The sequence below is a fragment of the Musca autumnalis genome, unplaced genomic scaffold (genome assembly GCF_047663935.1).
Source record: "Musca autumnalis isolate F117 unplaced genomic scaffold, ASM4766393v1 scaffold_2, whole genome shotgun sequence".
Lineage (NCBI taxonomy): Eukaryota > Metazoa > Arthropoda > Insecta > Diptera > Muscidae > Musca > Musca autumnalis.
Window position 1 is genome coordinate 142648434 of NW_027411755.1, and position 26789 is coordinate 142675222.

The window sequence follows — 26789 nt, forward strand, 5'->3', positions numbered from 1 at the left end:
AATTTGCAGGGGAAAGCTGAATACCTCCAATGAAGACTAAATAACAAATGTCAGCATTTCGGTGGAGTATTGAAGCCACAACCTTCCAAACACCGAAAATCGGCACGTACAGTTCTATGGGGGCAATATCAAGGCGTAAACCTGTACCATCAACGAAGACTAAATACACACTTTCAGCCATTTTTGGAGGAATATTGAGGCCACAACCTTCAAAATACCGAAAATCGGGAGGTACCGTTTTATGGGGACTATACGAAGGCGTAGGCGTATACCGACAATTTTCATATGGAAAGTTTTGTACCACAAATGAAGACTAAATACCAAATTTCAGCTATTTCTTTATTTTATTTCTTTATTTCATATCATTTTCAGTCTATGGTCTATTAAACCTTCCAGACTGAGGAAAAAACTTATATCTATAATTTACATTATTTTAAGTACATAATCTTATAATAATAAAAATATCAATGGAGAAATCTTTGAATATTCTCTCTCAACGCATATTTTGTTGCACTAAAATCAATTTGAGTACATCTATTTAGTAAATTGAAATCCATTAGAGCCCTATTAATGGGGCAATTATTTACGTAATTATTTCTATGACAATTGACATGAAAGAGATTAGCCGTCCGCAAATTACGACTTGGTACATTAAAAGATATATTATACAAAAGATAAGGACAATCTATAGCAGAGTTTATTACATCATATATAAACAATAAAGCAAGACATTTTCTTCTCCATTCGAGGGATTCCAAATGAATTAATAGGGATCGGGATTCATAACTCGGCAATGGGTGAACAAAATTTAATGACGACAGTGCATATTTAAGAAATTTCTTTTGTACTCGTTCAATGCGATTAATGTGATTTGCAGAAATTGGACTCCATATGAAGCTTCCATATTCAAGTGTAGATCTTACATAAGAAGTATACAGCAATTTCAAGGTATACGGGTCTTTAAAATCACCACTATTTCGTTTTATGAAGGCAAGCATAGAATATGCTTTCGGAATAATATGATCAATATGTTGAATGAATGTCAGCTTATAATCAAAAATAATACCAAGATCTTCTATCTCATCTACTTTACACAGGACATGCGTACCAAGAAAAAAACTTAATTGGACTGGGTTTCTTGAACGATTAAATGACAGATGGAAGCACTTTGAAAAATTAAGCTTTAGCTTATTAACTAAGCACCAAGACTCTAGACTGTTCAAATCATCTTGCAAATGTTGAGCATCAAATAATGAATTCACTTTTAGGAATATTTTCAAGTCATCAGCGTATAACAAAAACTGTGAATGTCTAAAGCATTTGTATATATCATTAATAAAAATGTTAAACAAAAGTGGTCCTAACACGCTACCTTGTGGGATACCAGAAGATTGATAAAAAGGCAAGGATTGATGTTCACCTATCTTAACAACACACTTTCGATTAAATAAATAGGATTTAATCCATTTAAGAAAATCAGAATGTATTCCAAAGTTAAACAATTTCTTAACCAATATGATATGTGATATAGAATCGAATGCCTTCGAGAAATCCGTATAGATTGTCTCAACTTGATACCTAGATCCCATAGACTTTAAACAATAATCAACAAAAACGGACAAATTTGAAATTGTCGACCTACCACTGAAAAAACCGTGTTGTTGTGAAATAATTATTGATTTAAATAAAAAATATAATTTATTATGTATAATGTTCTCAAACACTTTAGCAACAACTGTTATTTTGGAAATTGAACGATAAGAAGTTACATTCCCTTTGTTACCATTCTTGTGCAAAGGGTTTATATAAGTAAGCTTCCATCTATCTGCAAAAATTCCTTCCTTAAGAGATTTATTAAAAATAATTTTCAAAGGCAAATATAGCGAAGAAGAACAAGATTTTAAAAAGTGCGAAGATATATCATCAGCGTCAAAGGAGTGAGAGTTTTTTATATTAGATATTCCCTGTATGACATCCTCATCGGAAAGTGTTACACAACCTAGGTTCAGTGAATTTTCAGTATGATCAACATCAAACAATGTGACGTTTTGGGTTTGCATAGAATCATCATGGTTCCAATTTGATTTAAAGAACTTCGCGAATAAATTGGCGATCTCTTCAGGAGTACTACCAACTTTATCATCATATACAAGTGATGAAGGTATATCTAATGTGTTTCTTTTAGATTTAATAAAATTCCAAAAACATTTTGGATTTACATTAATTTGGGTTTCAATATTAAGAACATATTGCTTATACAGGAATTTGTTCAAGAAGGTGAATTCTCTTTGACATAAATTGTATTCTTGCATTATTTGTGGATCAGATGACGTAATACATTTTTTATATAATTTATTTCTGCGATTCTTCAATTGCCTTAATCTTTTATTATTATACCAAGGATGCGATGAACAGGTCTTCTTTTTCCGAGGAACATAGCTATTGCATACAGATAAAACAGTATTTAAGAAACATTCATAACTATTGTTTGTATTATGATTTTGTAATATAGAAAACCAATCAATGCTATGAAGGCATGAATTTAGTGCATCAAAATTTACGTACTTGAAATTAAAATTTGTTATGTTACTGGAACATGTATCTTCCAAGTAAGTGAAAGTTTCAAGTTCAATACAAATTGCTAAATGATGAACTGTATTTGGAGAAAACGGATTTAGACATTCATGTACTGAGAATTTCACTACTGATGGAATAAATAGTAGATCTAATAGTTTATGTAGCTTATTATATATGTTGTTAACTTGAATAAGGTCCAAACTTAGCAAAGAATCAATGAAATCAATTTCAAATTCTTTATTTATATTGGAAGGAATTAAATAATTTCCATTTTGAGACCAAACAATGTTATTTAAATTAAAATCACCAAAAATACATAAATTAGTGGATAAATCCGATTTCTCATGAATTGAAATAATATTATTAACATGCTTTGAATAAATATCAAAAGTACTATGCGGAGGAATATATGATACACCAATACACAATTTAATATTATTGCAATCAATATAAACAAAAAGTTGATCCAAAATACTGTCAATTACAATACTATGGGATAAATTTGATTTAAACTGTTTCTTAACAGCTATCAAAACTCCTCCCCCACGAGAGAGTCCTGTCGCATTAACACTTCTGTCTTTTCTATATACATGAAATTCATTAAGATTAAAAAATTCACCATCATAAAAATCTGAGTTTAACCAAGTTTCAACAATTACAAATATGTCATAGAAGGATTGTTCAGAAAAATTAAGTAGCGACTTGAATTTCGGGAATATTGAGGCCTCAACCTTTAAAATACCAAACACTGGGTATGGAACTGTCACCACAAAAAAGTGCGATGTTAATGGCCAGTGGCTCGCACTCCGACATTCAGTGTGTAAGATAACATGCTGACCATTGCATCGCCGTGGAACTCAGTTGACTTAGAGTACATAAAAAACAATCAATATCAGTTCCAGGATATTCTTAAAAAAATTCAGAATGCTTATTGTTACTAAGAATGGTCGAAAATTTTCCTGGAATTTTTGATATTACCCAAATCTTTTTATTGACAACTGATCTGATAACCCCATTTTTCTACCCTCAGCCTTTAGGCTAGAAAGGGTATATACACTTTGATACGACCAAAAATGTGCCTCATCGAAATAACGGTCTTAGACCCCAAGTATGTTTGGACGAAATTCGTTTCAGACAATTTGGAGTCGATTTAGCCATGTCCGTCCGTCTGTCTAGCTGGTGCGCACGATAACTCTCGAAAGGATCAACCGATTCGAACCAAATGTTGGGTATTGCAGTATTTTGTCCAAACTTAGTTTAAGTTCGAAGATGGGACATATCGGTCCACTACCTCGGGAATCTCCCCCACAAAAGTTCAAAAAATTTCTGTAAAATGCTGCGAACAATAAGTCTTGAGGGCATCAATTGATTTGGGCATCAATTTGATTTGCACATCGATATATATTGGACTTGAATATGGACTATATCGGTCCACTCCTTCGGGTACCTCCCACACAAAATTCGGATAAAGTGAATTTTAAAAGCAGCTCTCGGATCGGCTTGAATTTTTTTTATGTAGGTAGTCCTTGCAGCTCCCTTTACGACGGTACATTTTTTTTCTTGCGCTAGTCCACACTTCTTGAGATACTATTAGTTTTAAGCTCCATGAAACCCTGACGACACCTACCAAATTAGCAAATCCAGAAGATAATTCCCGCAGGGAGTTTCTTACAGGTACAGAGTTTGCACATCGTATTATTTTATCCAGTCATGTATCAGGTTAGAATATGGACTTTATCGGTACACTCCTTCGGGTAACTCCCACACAATATTCAGAAAAGAGAACTTTAAGAGCTCCTCTCGCATTGTTTTGATTCTTTTTTCAGTAGGCTGTTCTAGCGGCCTTATTTACAACGGTACAATTTTTTTCCGGAATAAGTCAATACTTCCTGGGATAATGGCCCAAAAGCTCCAAAACCCTACCCGCACATACTAAAATGGGTATTGTGCAAGATAACTCCAAAACTTTTTCAAAAATTTCTGCCAAACTTTGTTTAACGTAATTTAATATTTCGAGATTTTAGATTTTAAAGCAAACTCATGACACAATATATTTTCAATATATTTTATATACCGTTTGGTTTTTTGTTATCAGTGGCTGATGGTATATCTCTGTCAGCACAGCTGACTGATACTTTCTTACATGTTCAGTTTTGAAATGCTAAGATTTTTGGTTTTTATATATCTTGTAGTTAGTTATACCCTCAGCATTTATGCTAACGAGGGTATGTACAACTTGCATTCGCTGACCCCACGTTAAAATTGGATATGTTGAGCGGGTCTCTGATTTGATTATAACTATCACTTCTACTTTTTCCCCCTAGGTTCAATAGACCGCGAATCTATGGTCCCAGAAGCAATCGTACATCTGAAACCCATAATGAGTGCGTTCTGTTCATCACAACATGGTCGATATGGTTATTCATTACGTAAATCTGGTGATAGCAGCGTGTAATAATGTAAATCGAGGTCTCGAACGTGCCTTAACGTGTTAAAATACATGAAAAGTTGAAGTTAGCCCCCACACCACCCACGTACGACTTCCAAGCAGAAAGAAACTTGGTTATCAGACATATGGTAGTTACTTCGAATGCGGCCAACGTTATTAAACTCGTAACGCCCATAATTATGTTGGTTCTAGGTCTTCGGTTGGACCTGTTCCGATAATGTTCTCAACTGTCAAGTGTTAAGAAACTTACGAAATCCCATCGGAAGATCCACATAGGCTGTTTAATTTAATGCTGTGGTCTTTGCTTTTTGCAATAAAATTTTAATCGACCACTATAAAAATGTCCTTCTTAAAATATGTTTTCTTTCCTAAATATCGACTGAAGGCTTCTTTTAAATTTAAACCAAAAATGTTGTGTGCGTGGGGAAGCTAAAAAAAAATAATTTCGTCTGTTGAGCACCAATGTTATTTCATTCATTGACTGTCATTTTCAAAACGATATCAACATACTATTCTTGGAATGACTGTCGTCTACAACAGTAGTATTCAATACCAGCAACAAAACCCAGTAACATTACCAGTATTACTCGAAATCAGCAATGTCACTGCCATACACAAGCAGACAAACCCACCGACAACATTATAATAACATTCTTCCAGATGTCCAGTAGTAGTAGGAAGTGTTTGGTTTGCTAACCAACGAATAGCGAATGGACATAAGTACTATGTATGCAAGTGAATAAGCTAGAGTTTGTGGGTGTGTGTGTGTGTGCTCTCGTCTGGGTCGATGACTAGCATAGAAAATCAAAAATCATATCCTTGAGCGTACATATGTGAACGACACAGACTTCTGTGTGTGCACTTGAATCTTGTGCGGTTGGTGGGTGGTCTATGTCTATTTGTGTCTGCTCTCCGTGGTCTTGTTGGACTACGACAAAAGTTTTGTTAAGTTTTCATTTCACACTTTTTGTTTGGGGGTACCTCCTTCTTTGGTTACTTCTTGGTTTTTTTTTTTTTTTGCAAGTGATTTTTCGTATTTGTTGCCATTATTATCTACAACAACTCCCCCGCCCTTTTCCTCTTTCCACTTACCATCATTAAATATTTTGCCGCCCTACATGATTTCCTGAATGTCCAGTCTTTATGGTCATTGCCTGCTGCTGGTCTCTGTCGTTTATTTTGTTAAGATTTTTTTCCTCATTTTTACTTTGCTTTATTGTGTTGTCATAGTACTACTGCTGCTGCTGCTGTTGCCGGCATATCTGTCTAGCTGTCCGACTGGCCGTTTGTCCGTCCATCAATTGTTATGTAGAAAATACTCCTTAGACAGACATTATTGTAATTGATTTTTCTGGTGTAAAAATTTAATCATTGTTCAATACTTATGTCCATCTATTTGTAAGTCAGCAAACATTCGGCATTAGGGAGTGTTGGCAGTTTCGTTTTGTGTATCTGTGTAAATAGAATTACCTCCCACCTATTAGTGGACCAGTAGTCTCCTCCTTTGCTTTGCTATTTGCCCTTTAATGGGACTTTATGTTCTGTAGCCAATACTTTTTTATGGGAATTGTTTTGTTTTATTTTTCTCCACCATTAGTTTCTTCCTTCCACTGACATTGGTCGGTGTCAAGTAATCGTTTAGCCATCGCCTTATCCTTGAAACTCTTGTATATCATTTAATTTGACCCAGCAATAAGTAATGCGGGGTTGTCTTCATTTGAAAGTTTAATGTGATTTATAAACATGACCGCCATCGAACAGAGTATTCTAGTTATCGGGTGCAAAATGTATTGACAGTTGTGGGTGGACTTCAATAAATCGTATGGCCTAATCCTAATTTAAAAGGGATTCGAATTAAAGTTTTATTGGAGCTGTGTTTGCTATTTTAAGCATTTTCATTTTCTTCTCAGTTAAAAATATTTATGTATGAGAGTGATATTTGTGACCGGATATGTAATAGTAGATGCGTGATGAGTTAAAAATATTTGGAAAAATTTGAAATTGTGTAGATCCGATTCTATTTTAGTTCAATGTTATGGTTTCTTCTTGCTATCGTCTAGACCGAATGTTGTGTAGAACCTTGCACGACAACCTGAAAAGAAGTGTGAGTAATCGCCACATGTCCTGGTGGACATACACATAAGCCATGAGGTAGGCCTGTTGTGCGCTCTAGTCTAAGTTTTTTGAAGAAGGGGACTCTACTATAATTTATTTAAGGAACTCTGTTCCCTTAACAAAATCTCTTAATTCTTTCAGGTCGTCTACAATTACCTGATTAAGATCTGGTATTGTGTCGTTTCCTAAAAACTGGGATCTGATGTTTGCGAAAGCGGGGCATTGGCAGAGAAAATGCTCCAATGTTTCATCATCCTCTCCGCATGCCCTGCATGCGCTGTTGTCTGCACAATTAATTTTTTGCAGATGAGCTTGTAAGCCCAGTTGACCTGTAAGTCTACTCAACTCTGCTTTACCTAGCAGTAATAAGTTTTTAGTTTTTTCCTCATTTGGATCTCCCCATAGGATTTTTGTGGGTTTTCCCTAATTCCTCTCTATTTCATAGGGATAAACGGGCATTTTTTGCCCAAGTTTTTAACTCTAGCCGAGACGTGTTTAGTGGTTTGCGTTCGCTAAGTTTGCGGTTGCTAATTCCCTTCCCTTTTTTGCCAGAGAATTTGCTATTTCATTACCTCTATTGCCCGCAGGTCCCGGTACCCATATTATACGCACCGTGCCATGATGAGTATAGCTGTTGATCGAATTTATACAATCCAAGACTGTTTGTGATTTTGCTGTAGTGGATGTTATTGCTTTCATTGCAGTTTTACTGTCCGTAAGGACGTTACAGTAGTTGGTCTCGTGTTGGCATTAAGCCAGTTCAGACACTCTGTGATCGCTCGGATCTCCGCTTGATGGACTGTGTTGTGATCCGGCAAACGAAAAGATATTTCGGTCTCTGGTTCTTCAATAAAGAGACCCAGTCCCGTTCTCCCACCTAGCATGGAGCCGTCTGTATAACAACAGTTTCCAGTCGGCTTTTGTGCAAGATTTCCGCCTATCCACGAGTCTCTGTCTGAAATTAATGCCTCGCATGAGGCAGCTACAATTGTTTCAGGTATACGGTCCGATACAATGTTTTTATCCATAGCTGTCCACCAGACTACTGAAGCGTATGTTAGAATAGGTCTAACTACGCTTTTGTATAGCCAGTGTGTCATCTTAGGATTAAGACCCCACATAGCGCCTATAGCCCTTCTACAGGTTGACCAACATCTATGAGCTTTATTGGCTCTGTCTTGAATATGGTCTCTCCATTTAAGTTTTCTATCCAGGATTACTCCCAGATATTTGACTTTGTTGGAAATATTGATCGTCTTGTTTAGGAAAACTGGTTCTTCAAAGTGTCCCAGTTTTGTTTTCCTAGTAAACAGACATATTTCCGTTTTTCCGGGTTTACATTAAGACCTCTTGGTCTAGCCCAGTTGTACGCTAGTTTTATGGCTGATTCAGCTCTTCTGCATAGCAAGTTTGGATTCTTACCCCTCAGAAGTATTATAACGTCGTCTGCATAACAGACTGGGTCAAATCCCTCTTCGGTTAAAGTCCTTAATAGGCTATTAATGGTGGTGACCCATAGGAGTGGGGATAAAATCCTCACCCCCCCCCTGCGGCGTACCCTGACCAACTGTGTCCTTTATTTTTACGTCAAGTAGTCCGCAGCTTATCCATATATTCCTTAGCATGTGATTTATCCAGTCCCTAAAGGCCCGGCTCACCTGAAACTTATCAAGAAGTTATATCACCTTAAAATATAAGAAAATTTAAACTATCATTACGATAAAGGTTTGAATTATGATGTTATCTTGCTACGAAATCGGATTCCAGAAAATTTGTGTGCAAGCCAGACTGCTTTCACGTTTTTATCAAATCAAATATATGTACATTTACTGTAATAAAGTTGATCTCCCGTCGATGCACGGTGGTCGAAAGCACTGATCTAGCGGCGCGAAATTAATAACTTGCAAACGAATTGAGATACGTCACTGAAATTTGGTACAAACTCAGCTTGTACCTGTGCGTAATAATGGGCAAAATATGAATAATATCGGCTGATGTTTTGGTATAGCCCCCATATAACGGTACCTTAAGATTTTCGGTATTTTGAAGATTTAAGCCACAATTTCGTAGCAAATTACCTGTAATTTGGTACTTAGGGTTCCTAGTGGTCACAGAATATTTTCACCAAAAATTATGGACATAGGTGCACGTTTTGATATAGCCCCCCTGTAACCGTACCTCCCAATTTAAGGTATTTTAAATATCATGACCACATTTTCAAACCAACTTGGCTGTAATTTTGAATTCCGTGTTCTTACTGCGTATAAAATCTGCTTACAAAAGATTTTCAACACGGATTTATGTTTCGATGTAGCCCCTTATATGTTACCCCCGATTCGTCGAATTTTTACTTGTTATCCCATATTTAATAACATATTTAGCTATAATATGGTATTATAGTGTCTCCGGGGGTAGAAATCCTCCTTGCAAACATTTCTCAAGATAGGTCCATATTTTGATTTAGCTTCCATACAAATGCACAGCTAAATTTGTATGAATTTCATGCAAAATCCCTTATTTTAAAAGTGCAGTCATCAAAAGATTTGCAAATATTTGCAGCCCTAATGTGGTTATTCCGTATCCAGAGAGTCCAATTTCATTCCCCAAAAAATAATCGAACCTAAGTTCGGCCAAGTTTACAAGATGCACTCTATGGAACAAGCACGTACAACCCATAAAAACACTAAAAAATTCAATTTTTAGAAAAATTTATTTCTATATAACTAAGTACCTCCAGACCCCAAACTAATTTTTATAATTTAAATCTCACCCTCTGCTATTAATTGAATATAAATCTTGTCCAGTTTCATTACGAATGTATTTAACATTTAAACAAATATGAAGTTAATTTTTTGCAACAATTTTTTAAAATCTGATGCAACAAAAACTCTTGTATTTGATAGTGAATAACTGAGTGAATATTTACAACAACAAAAGTGAAAAAACAAAATCTTTGTCTGCAAAGTGTCTGTAATCGATACAATGAAAAATATTTCGCAATTTTATAGTTCGATTTTTTTACTTTCGCGCCGCTAGATCTGTGGTTTCGACCAGTGTGCGATGTGGGCAAACAGTGGATGTCTCATGTCTTCTCGTAGATCGTAGGTGATGATGGAGGTTGGGTTCCCACCAGAACAGAATCGATTAGTTTTTTGTGGTGATTCTGAAATATTAAAATTTGTTATCCGATTTTGTAGCGGTTCTGTATGTGATGATCTTATAGACGAAATTTTAATTAAGATTTAGGTTTAAAACAAAAATGAAGCTTGCAATTTAACATGAGGATCAGATAATACCCTAGACAGACGGCAGCGTTAATATACATTAAGATCTGCATTTAATTTTACCCCGACATACGACATTTTCCGCATTTACGAAACAGCTTATTGCTGGTAGACAACTGTTGTTGTTGTTGTTGTTGTTTGCAATGCAAATTGTGTCTCAGAGCATGAATATTCTTTCTCTCTCTCTCTCTCTTACATGAATATATTCTCTCTTTACATTATTGCCATATTGAAATACCTAAACTCAGTTTAAATTCCGTTTGATTTTGTGCATTAAGAATGTGGAAAATGCACGAAATAATTTGAATTAAGGCAGTCAAAGCAAATGCAGTCTGTCTAGGGCATAATACTTAGCGGGTGAAAGTCCACAGTTTTTGGTGGAAAAGTTTTGTAATCTTTGGGAACCATAAATGTCAAATTAGATAACATATTTTCTCCAGAAATGTATCTGATAAAGCTCGCAAACAATGGATCCTCCTAATTTTCGGTATTTTGAAGATTTTATCCAAATTATTTTACCAAAATGTCTGATATTTTGTATGTAGCCTTGTTCTTTACGTTTTGATGTAGGCCCATAGAACGGTACCTACCGATTTTCGGTATTTTGAAGGTTTTAGCCAAATCATCTTACCTTAATGTCTGAAATTTGGTATTTGGTCTTCTACAAAACTTTCCCAAAGAAATTTTTATACCCTATACCACAATGTGGAAAAGGGTATAATAAGTTTGTTTTCCCAAAAATTCATGTAACGCCGCGAAATATTCGTCGTAGACCCCTCATGTGGTATACCAAACTTCAAATCTCGACGAGATAAAGCGATTTAGCGATGTGTGTCCGTCCGTCCGTCCGTCTGTCCGTCCATTAAAAATTGTAATCAAGCTAGAGGCCGCAATTATGGACCGATTGTCACGAAATTTAGTATGGAGGTCGGGTTTGGACCAGAATAGAACTGATTAGTTTTTGGCGATGATCGTGAAATGTTAAAGGGATGAAATGGACCAAAAACAAAATTTTTGCTCGATTTTGTAGCCGCTCTGTAGGTCGCAATAATAGTCCGATCGGCGCGAAATTTTAAACGTAGTTTTGGTTTGAGATGAAGAAGTAGCGTGCAAGTCAACGGTATGATCGGATAATATTTAGCGGGTTAAATTGATCAAAACTTTTGTGTGAAAATTGGTAAAATTTCTAAGGCACATCTTATAACAGCTAGCCCGGAAAGCTAGTGCACAGGGATAGTGGTATAGGGTATCACATGGTCGGCCCCGTCCGACTATAGTCTGTTCTTACTTGTTTAGTATTGGTCTACATTTGGATATACGTCACTCCTGGAAAAAATTGTCGGTATAGGACCACGGTTTGGTATACTCCCAATAGAACGGCACTTCCCGATGTTTGGTATTTTCTATGCTTAGGCTTACAAATGGGTAAAATTCGGTATATATTCTTCGTTGTGGATATACAACATTCCTGAAGAGAATTTTCGGTATAAATTCTTCGTTGTTCATATACAACATTCCTGAAGAGAATTGTCGGATTAGGTCACCGTTTTAATTTTCAGTATTTTGAAAAATGACTGAAATTTGGTATTTAGTAATCAATAAGGGTAAAAACAAGTGAAAAAAAATTTTGTCTGCTTTGCCGACAGAGAGGCTATGTGAATTGAAACTTTCATCTACGGAAAGATCGAATGTATTTAGGGTCTTTTCAGAATTTTGAGGCCCTTTTTGAACTTTTGAGTTTACAGACAAAAATGTGGATTAGGATTAAGGACTGGACCGACATAGTCCATTATGAAAGTGGATATTATTTTGGTAGTCGTATCTTTTCGATAGATATCGCGCACCAGTTATTTCTGTGGTTCATCGTATAACATTTGGACCAGTATGCCAGGAAGCATGAACTTGTCCACAGAATAAATAATATCGCTGTAAACAGGACCACAACGAATAGCATCGGTATACATTTCCAAAGGATCTTAAAACAGACCCTAAACTTCACTTAAACAAAAATGTTCAACCTTTGCAGGGAAGGTAAATTAAGGCCAATATGGCCATTTTTGGAAGTTAATCGAAATTTGGACAAAATATTTACCATACCATTTTAGTGAAATTTTTAAATGTTGGGGGAAGTACTGTCGTTGTACACTGGTATTGCCCATCTTCGAACTGAAATTAAGTTTGGACAAAATATGTCGAAGTCCAAATTTCCTACCAAATCGGTTGACCAGTTCGAGTGCTGTAGTGCGCCCCAGCCACTACACATTGTGTCATATGGATTTTTATTTTCTCAGGAAGTATTAACTTGCCCTAAAAAACTTGTACCATAGTAAAGGGGGTCAGTGAATGCAAGTTGCTTCAAAAAAAAAATCAATGTGATTCGAGAGCAGGTCTTAAAGTGAACTAATCCGAAATTTTGTGTGGGAGGTACCAGAAGGAGTGGACAAATAATGTCCAAATTCGAATCTGGTCTATACCTGGTAGATATATTAGGATGTGTAAAGTATGGACCACATCGGTCGCTACCTACAAAAGCTTTCGTGCGCCCAACTTTTCCGAACAGTTTTGAACTTTTGTGGGGGAGGTACCTGAAAGAGTGGACCGATATGGCTTATCTTCGAACTTAAATTAAGTTTGGACAAAATATTACGAAGGCCAAAAGTTGGACCGAATCGGAAGATCTGTTCGAGTGTTATCTCGCGCTCCAACAACTCCACACGGTGTCAGGAACTATGTGCTTTCCCCTGATTAAACTTGTGCAGTCGTATGGGGGGCAGTGAACACAAGTCATTACAACAAAAATCAAAGCGATTCAAGAGCTGGTCCTAAACCGAAATTTTGTGTGGGAGGTACCCGTAGGAGTGGACCGATTGTGTCCATATTGGAACCTCCTCTAAGTCTGGTAGAAATTTTAGGATGCACAAAGCATGGACTAAATCGGTTATTCCCTTCAAAAGTTATCGTGCGCACACATTTTCCGAACATTTTCGAACTTTTGTGGGGGAGGTACCCCAAGGAGTGGACCGATATGGCCCATCTTTGATTTTAAACTAAGTTTTGGCAAATATTACGATATCCAAAATTTGGTTCTAATCGGTTGATCCGTTCGAGGTTTATAGTGTGCACCAGCCAGCCAGACAAACAGACGTACGGACATTGCTAAATCGACTCCAAATTGTCTGAAACAGATTTCGTCCAAATATACTAGGGATCTAAAACCATTATTTCGATGAGGCTCGTTTTGCCCGTATGAAAATGTACCCTCGTTAGCATAAATGCTGAGGATATAAAAATACCTACAGTAAATTGGGGGTATAGATGCACGCTTCAATATAGCCCCTCATAAAAGAGTTATTGCGGATTCTAGCTCGATCCGTTCGAGGGTTATCGTGTGCACAAGCCAGCCAGACAGACAGACAGACGTACGGACATTGCTAAATCGACTCCAAATTGTCTGAAACAGATTTCGTCCAAACATACTTGGGGTCTAAAACCATTATTTCGATGAGGCTCATTTTGCCCGTATGAAAGTGTATGTACCCTCGTCAGCATAAATGCTGAGGGTATAAAAATGCCTACAGTAAATTGGGCGTACAGATGCACGCTTTAATATAGCTCCCCATAGTTATTGTGGATTCTAGCTCGATGTGAAGTCTTTTAAAGAATTAGTCTACTGTAGTGACTGTTTCTTGGTATTTCGGGTTCTCTATGGATAGAAAAGCCCCACGAAGAAGATGGTCAATATATGTTCGTATTTTAGTATATTCCCAATATGAAGGTAACTTGATTTTATGTAGTTTGATGGATGTAATCCAAATGGAACGACTGTATTGTGGTTTTTCCGAATGGTTAGAAATAATCGATGTCTCATTGGTACTAAAACTAATTTAAAATAAAGCGATATTCTTCAGTTAGCGTGGTGGAAAATCTTAGAACTTTAAGGGTCATTATTATATGTGTTCTTTTACTAGTGGATGGATTTTAAAACCGATTTAGAGGAATTAAAAATATAACTTTAACGTTAAAAGTTAATGCCAAGCAGGTCCTCCATGAAATTTAATGATCACTTTTAATTTTAAGTTAACCGGAACGCTATAAATCTGTTCGTTAAATCCAAACTATCCAAACAAAAGAAGACTTATAATAATTGGGGTAAATATATTATTTCAATACAACTCGTTCGGCCAACCGAACTTAACGCCGTTCTTGCTTCTCTATAAATTTTCGTTATACCTCAGTTTTAATTAGAAATTTCGAAAAAGAAGTTTTTGGGGATTCAAGTTTTGTTTGAAAACGGTAAGTCTTATCGAAATGAGTCTAGAGAAGGTCTTATAGCTGTGAATGTTCTATACAAGTGTGGCTTTCGTAATTTTTTCCTAAGTTATACCATTTTTGAGATATATAAGTTTAAGAAAAAATGCAGTCGTGATATTGTTTTATAAGGAGACGATACTATTAGTGAATTGACCCAACTTGAACTTCCGGACGATCTTGTTGAGAATTTTTACTGCTGCAACATTTTCCTTAGTTCCATTATTATAGGGCTTGCGGTTTCTCAGCAAACTCGTGACTTTGACCACGATTTATTTAAAAAGCGCTCCGGCGATTTTTTGTTTGATTTATTTCATCTATTTGAATTCGCAAAAATTTCCAGATTTAAGTTCCTTTCATTTAAAGTTGGTTCAAGAGCATTGTGTTCAATGACACCTTACTTACTTACTTAGTTGGCCCATTACAGAACATTTGTTCCATAGCCCGAACTAAGAAAAGATATCCATTCCTCTCTGTTTTTCGCTTGACTTTTTGGTATACCGCGCCTTTTCATTTCTTCATCCACTTGTATGCTCCATCGAAGCTTAGGCCTGCCGATTCTGCGTGCACCACCATGTGGCATGTATTCATACGCCTTTTTAGCGGGTTCATCATCGCTAATTCTCATGACACCTACATTTTCAAAAATACCTATCGCGTGTGAGTTTGTGGAAGCAAATTTCGAACCAAGTATTTGATTTTTATTTTGGAATCACTCTGTGTCGTCAATATAGGCGAATTCTCTCAACGTGTGATATGCATAGAAGACCTTTTTACCAAAATTCTCATATTTTCTAAAAGAAAACCTTGTCTATGATTACAAGAAATATCTTAAAGTAACAGACTAGAGCAAAACCAACACAAAAAAACTACAAAAACAATACACTTTGGACAAAACAAAAAGTACATTGTAGTTGTAAAACTAAGATTACAAAAACAGCCAGACATATCCTTAAGGAAAAATAGAAAATATACAAAACTTGAAATGAAAAGAAAACTAAAGCAAAACGAATATATTCCTTTATAGAAGCTATGTATGATATATGCAGCACATACAGTGAATGTCAAATGTGGCATGCTTTACATCATCAAGAGTAAACGTTGTTGTCCTATAGCTGCTAACTGATATTCACAAACAACAGACATGTAAGAGAAATTTGACCACACACTCTATGCTCCACATAACTTCTTTTGACGCTTAACGTGTAAAGGGTCATTCAGACAACATTTCTTTATGTGGCAAAGACCAAAGATTATTTATAATCCTTTTTCGAGACGAACATAACTTCAATTTTCTTAGAACAATGTATGAATGTATTTTTAAGTAAGATATTAAAGAATGTCTTATGTGTTTTACAATGTTTAACCATAGACCCCAACAACCTCCCACCAATGTATATGCTTTAATTTAAAATATTTCTTTAATTCTATTTCTAGTTTTGCGTGATGAATTTCGCATTGAACCACAAAATACCCGCATTGCTCAAGGTGATACTGCCCTCTTGGAATGTTCAGCGCCACGTGGTGTGCCCGAACCTGTTGTGTTGTGGAAGAAAGGTGGCAACATAATCGATTTGGAGTCTACAAAACGTATACGTATTGTCGATGGTGGTAATTTGGCCATACAGGATGCTCGGCAAAGTGATGAGGGTCAATATCAGTGTATTGCCAAAAATCCAGTAGGCACCAGAGAATCAGCCATTGCTACATTAAAAGTTCATGGTAAGTCAAGGGGGTGAATTAATTCATTCATTCATAACCCTTTAACAGGGATTTATGACACACACACTCACACTCAAAGACAAATTAACTTCATCAATAACACATTTAGCAATCTGTCAATAAAAAAAATAAATGGCAAAAAAGAGGAAACTGAGAAAAAATTCCATCAAATTCGTCATTGATAATCTTAGTCAAAAAAGGAAGAAGAGAAATATTAATACCTTTATTTCCCTTGTGATGGTGAAACATACACACACAAACACACAAATCAACCATAATGTAACCATAACCAAACCAACCAACAACCTTCCACCCAACCAACCATTCTATATACTTGACTGGTGTGTACTTCTAAAATTCGTTTTTTATTTTTTCTAATTCTCTCCATCTCTAGTGAAACCATTTATAATACGTGGCCCCCATGATCAAACGGTCCTAGAAGGTTCATCAGTAACATTCCCATGTCGTGTTGGCGGTGATCCAATGCCTGATGTTTTATGGCTACGTACAGCTTCTGGCGGCAATATGCCATTAGGTAAGTTTTACAATCCAAATGACACAACCATCAATACTACTCGTACGTACTGGCAAGCTGACAACATCTAGCACGGTGACGACCTATCTATAAAGTGTTTCCTACCCTGACACCTACATTTTATCATTTTATGTAACCTCCGCTGCATCGTTCTGCTTTCTTTATACAGTTTATTTAGGTTAAGTGCTGTGATGTATTAGAATCGATTTGTTTTTTCGAACGAGTTATGGGCTACAGTATTTTATACAGCTTTGCTGACAGAAGCACTGTGGGAATTTTATTAATGAAATATTTGTGGAATTTTTTGCTAAACAAAATTAGAGATTCAATGGTGAATTTTGTCTGGAAAAGGGAGAAAGATGTATGGTAAAATCATAAAGGACTAATAGAGTTATAATTACACGATTACACACGATTGGATTTTGCTTGCTTGGTTGTTAAAATCGTTATCGCCAAATTTGAGGGTCTTATAGATGCTAATGGTACGATATATTAAGTATTTTATACCTTTACCTCATAGGCTGAGAGTTTTTAGCTAGCTGTTGCTTCTTTTCTCCACATTTCCCCCATTGTGAATTATCTGCATCACGCTGAACATCCACCTCCAGAGCCCTCAAGGCAAACAGCACAGCTACAATATCATTAGAGTTTTTAACATGTGTATTTGTGTGTGATATGTCACAGGTTATGTATGAGTGTTAGTTTTTTTTTTTCGAAAATCCGCATGTCAATGGATTGTGGTGAAATGGAGAATTCACAGTGATAGACAAAGAGAAGGCAAAGGTAAAAAAGATAAGTACCAAATATTCTGTTGGATGAGTGAGAGAGAAAAGAGTTGTTGATGTATGCGTTTGTCCTGGGTGTGTATTAAGTGACAGATAAAGTTAAAAATGTAGAGGAAACTACAAAATAATTGTGTATGTGATTTATGGCCCTCAGCACACAAACACACCTTGATTTAGCGTTTACGCCAAAAAAGAAAACAAACACATGTCACGGTGCTCTTGAAACAATTTTAAATGGAAGGTGCTTACACCTCGGAAATTTTTGCGGATTCTGAAACTACAATGTTTATAGATGAGAACAATCAAAAAACAAAAAAAATCGCCGGAGCGCTTTTTAAATAAATCGCGATTTAAGTTGACATTTTAAGGGGTTGTTTAGGTTTTCGCGATTTTGCTTAGAAACCACATTCCCTATCAAAATGGGACTAAAACAAATGTTGTAGATATGAAAATTCTCTACAAGATTGACCTTTATGATATTCTCGTCGGTTTTACCGTTTTTGAGATATAGAAGTTCAAATTGGGACAATTCAAATTCAATTCAATTCTGTATAGCCCCCTTATAAAACAATGTCATGACTGCAAATTCCCAACTTAAACTTATATATCTAAAAAAATGTTACAACCAAGGATAAGTTACTTAAGTCAGTCTTGTAGAGAATTTTCACAGCTTTAAGATTTTCTCAGGTCACATGTCGATACGACTTACCGTATTCAAGCAAATTCGCGAAACCCTAACAAAAAAAACTAAAAATGTAAACTGAGCTTCCTTATCTCAAAAATGGTACAAGCTGGGAACAAATGATAAAGTCTATCCTCTAGAGAATTTTGACAGCTACAACATTTTTTTAGCTCCATTTCGATTGGACTTGCGGTTTTCAAGCAAAATCGTAAAAACCTAAAAAACACCTAAAAATGTGAATTTTGACCGCGATTTATTTAAAAATCCCTACAGCGATTTTTTCTTGTTTTTGGATTTTTCTCATCTATGAACACCGATGATTCAGAATTCACAAAAACTTTCCCTGTGTAAGCGGTTTTCATCAAAAGTTAGTTAAGGCGCACCCTACATGACATTGTTTTATAAGGGGGCGATACAGTCAGTGCATTGTCCCAAGTTGAACTTCTATATCTCAAAAACGGTAAAACCGACGAGAATATCATAAAGGTCAATCTTGTAGAGAATTTTCATATCTACAACATTTGTTTTAGTCCCATTTTGATAGCGAATGTGGTTTCTAAGCAAAATCGCGAAAACCTAAACAACCCCTAAAAATGTCAACTTAAATCGCGATTTATTTAAAAAGCGCTCCGGCGATTTTTTTTTTGTTTTTTGATTGTTCTCATCTATAAACATTGTAGTTTCAGAATCCGCAAAAATTTCCGAGGTGTAAGCACCTTCCATTTAAAATTGTTTCAAGAGCACCGTGATGTACAACAAGGTGAAAACATAAATGAGATAAAGAAAAAAATGCAGTATTTTCAATCTGATCAAATTTGAAAGGCAAATTATAAAATAACAAGTAAAAAAGGTCCTCGAAAGCATGATTTCCATAGGTTGCGCTAAAAAGCGTTTGTCATGGAAGCCATTCAGATTGAACGGACAAATATTCATCGCTGTATAAACACATTGCATTTAAGAAATCAAAGCTCGATGACAGAGAGACCACTCCCACAGCCGATATGGCTGACCAGCTGCTTAACTAACAGGAAAACCGGCCACATTATTTGGTGGTTGTGTGGGTTTGAATTTTCTTCTTTCCTTTTTCACTTGCAAAAAATCTTCGATCATCCATCTGAACTGCAACTAGAAAATAAAAATTACATTAAAATAATCTACAGGCAAAATTTCATATTTTTTATACACTCCACCATAATATATTCTAAACTGAAATGGAATAATTAGTTTTCTTTCCTATACACAATTTACGGTGAAGATAATTTATGACCGTAGATACACCAAATGTCTAAATTAGGTCAGAAAATGTATCCAACTAGTAAGAACCCAGCAAAATTTGAAGGAAGGGGTTCTTTGCGATGACGTGATTTCATGTCATCTTTTGCATTGGTTCAAAGGAAGTCGTGAAAGATCCGATCTTTTCATTAGGATTTGAACCAATGCAAAGGAAGTCGTGAAAGATCCGATCTTTTCATCAGCATTTGCACCCATTCCATCGATCCAATAGATATGATGTTTGTGTTTTTATTTACATAAATGTTTATTTTCATTTTGGTATGTTCCAGTACTGCAAAAATCTACTATTTTTTCCGATAACATAAAGGAAAAATTGTTATCGTAAAAATTAGTAGATTCTTGCAGGTTCTGGAACAGACCAAAGTTGTTAGAACTGTCGTCGTGATGTTGTCTTACATTTTCTGCATATCAGACAACTAAAACTTCTAAACAATTGGTATTGTATGAAGCTCGAAATGTCTGTAATAAAACTTAAGTCCCAATCATCGAGCTAAAAATAGAATCGGACTGCACCGATTGCCTTTTTTAAAGTTTCCTTGTCTGTTCTAAATCTGACATAGAACGAAATCAATCAAATCTCGCTTCTTGGAATTTGGAAAAAGTCCGAAAAGAAAAGGAACAAGAATCTGAAAATAAAGAAGAAAAGACTTTTGGAAAGAAACAATTAAAAATAAAGCATTGGTGAAAATAACATGTCAATGCATTGGTTAAAATGACATGCTTAGGATCCAAAAAAGAATGTCATCTTTTGGGGGTCACGCTCATATAAAATTCATGAGTAAAAATGACAAAAATATGACATGCCAGATCACTTGCACCCATGATTCAACTCATGATTTTTCATCGAAGATTTTACTGGGAACGTATTAGTCAGCTGTGTTACTAAAATATACCCTCAGCATATGACCAAAAACGAAGCAACCAAAATAATTATGACGATATAAAATACTAATTTTGTTCATTTAGTTTGTTTCAAATGGAATCTCTAGGTACCAAATCATACCATACCATACCAAATCATTGACATATACAAAAATTGCACTTTTCCCAAAATTTGTTTGGGGGGTATACATGAAATAATACGATGTGAAAAAACTGTACCAAACAGCAACTCCCTGCGAGAGTTATCTTGCGGATATCCATTTTAGTTGATGCCGTCCGGGTTTCTGGTATCATTTTGACCCCTCCCCTGTTTTAAAGGGTGCTGCAAAGACACTTACTTACTTAGCTGGCCCATTACAGAACATTTGTTCCATACTCCGAACTAAGAAAATATCTCCATATCTCTCTGTTTATTGCTTCGTTTTCTGAAATACCACGCTTTTTAATCTCTTCATCCATTTGTTTGCGCCATCTATTACTTGGCCTGCCAATTCGGCGTATAAATACGGCCTTTTTAGCGGGTTCGTCATCGCTCATTCTTATTATATGTCCAAGCCAACGCAATCGTTGCATCTCGATACGTTAAACTATATTGATGTCGTTGTCGTCAACGCAGGTTGGTCCGTAGATCTTTCGAAGAATTTTTCTCTCAAACACACCAAGCACTGCCTTATATGCTTGCGCAAGTACCCAGGCTTCGGAACCATACATCAGCACGGGTAGTATCAGTGTTTTGTAAAGCGTTCATTTTGTTTGGCGAGATGTGGCTTTGTTTTTAAACTGCTCACTTAAGCCAAAGTAGCATCTGTTGGTCAATAAAATTCTTCTTTTTATTTCACCACTGATGTCGTTTGTTGTGTTTACGGAGGTGCCGAGGTATACGAAGTCTTTTACTATCTCAAAATTATAGGAACCAGTTGGTCCGAGCTCAATGGAAGCATTGCGCGTCGATACCATCAACTTGGTCTTCTCACCGTTTTCCGCCAGGCCCACTTTAGCAGATTGTCCTTCGACCTTCATAAAGGTATCAGTTACTTTATTTACTGATCGTCCCATGAAGTCTATATCATCAGCATAAACAAGTAACATGTGGCTATTGGTGTAGATTGTGCCACTGCTTTTGGCGTTTGCCTCTCTTATAACCTTTTCCAGCAGGATGTTGAAGAGATCACACGAAAGGCTGTCTCCTTGCCTGAAACCTCTTTTGGTGCAAAACTCTTGGGAGAGGTTTTTTCCTATTTTAACAGAAGATCTTGTGTCAGTTAAAGTCATTTTACAAAACTGAATGAGCTTTGGGGGGAAACCAAATTCAGACATGGCTTGGAATACCTTTGAACGTAGCGGGCTGTCGAAGGCTGCTTTATAATCGACAAAATCTGCATCTCTTGGGTCTTCTCCAGGATTTGCTGCACGGTAAATATCTGGTCAGTGGTGGACTTGCCAGGTCTAAAGCCACCTTGGTATGGCCCCGCTTTAGTCGTTCGCACAATATCCCTGACACGATCTCGTAGGAAATAGGGAGTAGACTTATGCCCCTATAGTTAGAGCACAGAATACTTAGGTTCCAATCGTCGGGTACTCGTTCTTCCTGCCAGATGGTGCTAACTAGCTGATGAATATACCTTATCAACGTGTCGCCTCCGGTTTTGAACAGCTCGGCTGGAATGCCATTGGCTCCTGCTGCCTTATAATTGTTCAGCCGATTTATTGCTGTCTTTACCTCATCTTGGCTGGGCGGTATACATTCAATACCATCTTCTAGGATTGGATCTGTGGTATCTTCGTCGTCTTCGTTGCTATTTGATACCAACAGTTTTGAAAAATGTTCTTTCCATATCCTGAGCACACTATCTGTATCAGTTACTAAATTACCTTGCTGGTCTCTACAGGAGGATGTGCCTTTACCAAAGCCATCAGTCTGATGCTTGCAAGGACACACAGCTGAAAAAATTAAACTTCACTTTTCCGAATTTAGTGTGAGAGGTATCCAAAGGAGTGGACCGATCTCTATCTGAAAGGAATAATATGATGTGCCAAGGTTGGACCAAATCGATTGTTCGCCTCGAGAGTTATCGTTCACATCATTTTACAGAAAATTTTGAAGTTTTGTGGGGGAGGTACCCGAAGGAGTAAACCGACATGGCCCATCCTCGCACATAAACTAAGTTTGTTCAAAGCTCACAACGTGTTTGACGTCATAGTGCCTTCTCCACTTCTCCCGATAAAGCATCCAAGTACTCCTTCACCCTATCAGCTACTTACGCTACAATCTGGTATCTCTGAGCTTGGAATCCTAGACGTGTTCATGTAGATGTAGATGTGTTCATGGTGTTGCCAGCACATGTTTCACACCGGAGTTACCCATGCCGCATTTGCAAAGGACATAGGTCTTTAAGCTATAAAAAATGACTGCTTATAAATGTGCTTTTTTAAAAAAGTCCCTAACAGGTAGCTACCGGAAAACACACACATCAATAAAAATGCTCTTTCCTGAAACGTTTGTCATGAATAAGCAAATGTTCTTTCATTCGTGCTTCGAAAAAACAATATTGAGAAAAAAAGTCGAAAAGCCATCTCCCTAGTTTATACACTCGCTAGCCTAAAGGAAGAAATGAAAAACGATGTACTAAACAATAGCTTTTGAAATGAGGCTAGAACCATTGGACACATTACATTGGGCGGATTTGCGAAGTATCAAAATGTCGAAAATTAAAAAAAAGAAAACGTTTGTCTCCTCTGGGAAATTATCATCCTAAAAACTTCAGAACACGTCTAACATGGCGGTACCGTTATAATGTACCAAAATGTGTACCTTCATATAAAATACTCAAAGCATCCTATATCGGGTGATAGTATTTTGTGGATGAGGATGCCTTCTTGTAATACGAAATAAAAATTTACTTTCATTTGATAAAAAACAGGTAAAAAATATTAAGTTCGGCCAGGCCGAACTTTCTATAGTCTCCACCATAAAATATTCTTCAATAAAGTGGAATACTTAGTTTCTCGTTAGGTGCAATAGTTGTGCGACCACGGATACAAATGCCTAAATTTGGTCAAAAATTTATCTAAAAATTCTTTCAATCTGTTGGTAACTTTATATGGGGGATATACCAAAAAATTGACCTATGTGGACGATTTTTTGTGGAGAAGTTTTGTCACCGCTGCACAGTGGATCCACACATTGCACGATGGGGCCAATAGCAGGTTTTCGAGGCAAAAAGTCAATTTTTGATGTGAACAATTTGAAAAAAGTAATAACGGATTTCGATTGCCAACACTCTGAATCACTAAAAATAAAAAAATAAATCAATCTGGTAACATCTCATAGCGACATACTGATCTGGCAATGGTGACATATTTTCTTATGCATCATTTTCCGACATTCATTATAAATAAGTAGTGAAAGCATTTTAGGCGCCAAAAAGAACATTTCAACATTTTTATATTTTTTAAACATGGAAAGCTCTTCAATGGGTATGTAAAATAAGATAGTGTTAACAAATAATAAAAATGTTATGTGTGGTAAATGTATTTTTGAGTTAAGATGTTATGTCTTTTTTGGAGTATTTTGCTTTGTTATCCATGTGTTCTCTGGAGTATAACTTTTGAGATCTAGGTAGATCTAGGATATTATATATATGTGGTGAAAGGTATTAACGTGTACTATCATTTTGTGAAAAAATTAGCTGCGCCTATCTGCGCCTTTTCTTAAAAATCTGATTTCAGATGTCGTAATACTTAAAAATATGGACATTTTTATGTTTTTGTTGGCTAATAATCGGAAACCCATTAATGTTACCAATTGGATTTCGGAAAAATTTAATAGACGTATATAATAATAATATATAATTTCAAATATATCGCAAACTTTGGCTTTTGTGGCGGAATCTTAGCCGATTTTTACTAAATTTGGAACCTTTTTTTATTAACTTATAACAAACTACAGACAAAACCATAAACATATGTATATAGGGGAGCTATTTCTATATCTGAACCGATTTCAATATAACTTGACAAACTTATTTGTAGTCCGAATTCCGTAACATTTTCCAAATTTTATTGTAATTTGATGGAATTTGCAGGCTTGGTCAATCATTTTCCTGAAATCGGGCGAACATATATATGGGATCAATATCCAATTCTGAACCGATTTCAATATGATTTGCCAAAAATGTTTCTAGACCAAAATCCGTCACACATTTCAAATTTCATCAAGATTGGACATACATAGCGGGATTGGTGCACCAAATACCTAAAATCGGGCGAAAATATATATGGGAGCAATATCAAAATCTGAACCGATTTCAATATAACTTGGCAAACTTATTTGTAGTCCTAATTCCGTGGTATTTTCCAAATCGCATAAAAATTGGGCAGAATTTGCGTGTTTGGTCCATCAATTGCTTGAAATCGGGCGAACATATATACGGCAGCTATATGTATATATGAACCGATATGAACCAAATTTGGCGTATTAGTTTCTAAGCCCATTACAAACATCTGTACAAAATTTGGAAGGTCTAGCTTGCCCCAGTGATTTGTTGCCTCAAAAACCTGTCATTGGCCCCATCGTGCATTGGCCAAAAATAAAAAATTAATGTCAAAATTTTGGTACAACATCTGACAACTCTGACAGCTATGACATGGACCTTTTTAAACATGTATTATTTGTGGTCTCATTCAAACGCGATCTTCTTAAGAATAGCTTCAAAAGTCGGAACATTTGACTAATATTTTTTGTTGTGAGTACAATCTATATTTTTAGTGCAAGTAAATATATTCAAAATATCGCGAAACTGATACGTATAGCAAAATATTATAGTGTATTTTGAAGGAGAAGGTAATGGCTTAATTTTCATTAAAAAATAGTGTTTTAGCGTGTTGTGGAGTTCTAGTTAGCTGCATTATTTTCTTAGTGTATTTTGTAATGCCAATTCGATCATATACTTAAAGTTTACCTAAGGTTTTAGTCATGATGCCCAGCAGTGCCCACCTCGGGAATAATTTTCCAAAGTAGGTCATGGGTTTAAAATTATTCAGTATTAAAATCAGCTGCCATCTAGTGCCAGACTATAAATGATGGGTGGCTGACTAAAGCTGCCCTGGAATAGGGTTTCTTTGGATGTTTTAGCGTATAACTCTGTTATCTGACCACGTTCATTAACATAATTGGCATCAGTGGCAAGATGATGAAATCTTCTTCCAAAATTGTCTTACGTTGGCGGTACGTGCCTTCCAGGAAGAACGCTATAATATCTAAATTAAAAATTTTACCAATTTTCAGACAAAAATGTTGATTTTTTTAATCCGCTAAATTGGTTGGATTTTATGTTGCTTGGAGATTTTTTTGTTTCCCCAAGCCTATTTTTGCATCATAAGATAATCGGGAGCTTTTTTCATGTCATTTTGTATTAACAACATAAAACAATTTTTACCGTATACCCCCTCCAGAGGGGAAAGGGGGGAGAATGTTACGCTCGTGGTTTCTTAAAACACTCTTCGCAGCAGCATAAAGCTGTAACCGGTACATTGGCTTGATTTTTACACTCTAAATATTTTTGGCCACTTTCTCCATACAAGTGGATCCACTGTGCGCTGGTAACATCAAGTGTCAAATTACAGCTAGTTCGGTTCAAAATAACGAAAGTCAGTGGGTACCGTTATACGGGGGCTATACCAAAACCTAGACCTATGTTAACAGTTTTTGGTGTAGAAGTTTCGTGACCCCTGAGATCCTCAAATGTCAAATTACAGCTAGTTCAGTCGAAAATTTTAGCTAAAATTCCCAAAATACCTTAAATCAGGAGGTACCGTTATATGGGGGATATACCCAAACCTAGACCTACATATATTGCCCATCTTCGAACTTGACCTGCCTATGGAAAAAAACTCTCGGGTGCAAAATTTTAGCGGATAAACAGACGAACATGGCAAGATCGTCCTAGAATTGTATCCTGATCAAGAATATATATACTTTATATGCTCGCAAATGATTAGTTCGATGTGTTACAAACAGAAAAACAAGTGACCAAAGGCTATAGTCGTAAACATTTTACTAAAGTTTTCACCTATCTGGCTTTTATACCAAATGGCTTAAGGCGAAGTGAACCAAAATAATTAATATTTAGTTTTATATTTGACTTCTGTCGACATC

General features: G+C 36.2%; 1 protein-coding gene across 2 annotated transcripts in view; it reads left to right on the forward strand.

The window, feature by feature from the left end:
- robo3 (roundabout 3) overlaps positions 1-26789 on the forward strand; it is a 324207-nt gene that overhangs the window by 256531 nt on the left and 40887 nt on the right. For both annotated transcript variants that reach the window (XM_073969458.1, XM_073969460.1), the window contains exons 4-5: positions 16171-16455; positions 16850-16990. In XM_073969458.1, the coding sequence (XP_073825559.1) occupies positions 16171-16455; positions 16850-16990 (426 nt within the window). The remainder of the gene's footprint in view (positions 1-16170; positions 16456-16849; positions 16991-26789) is intronic.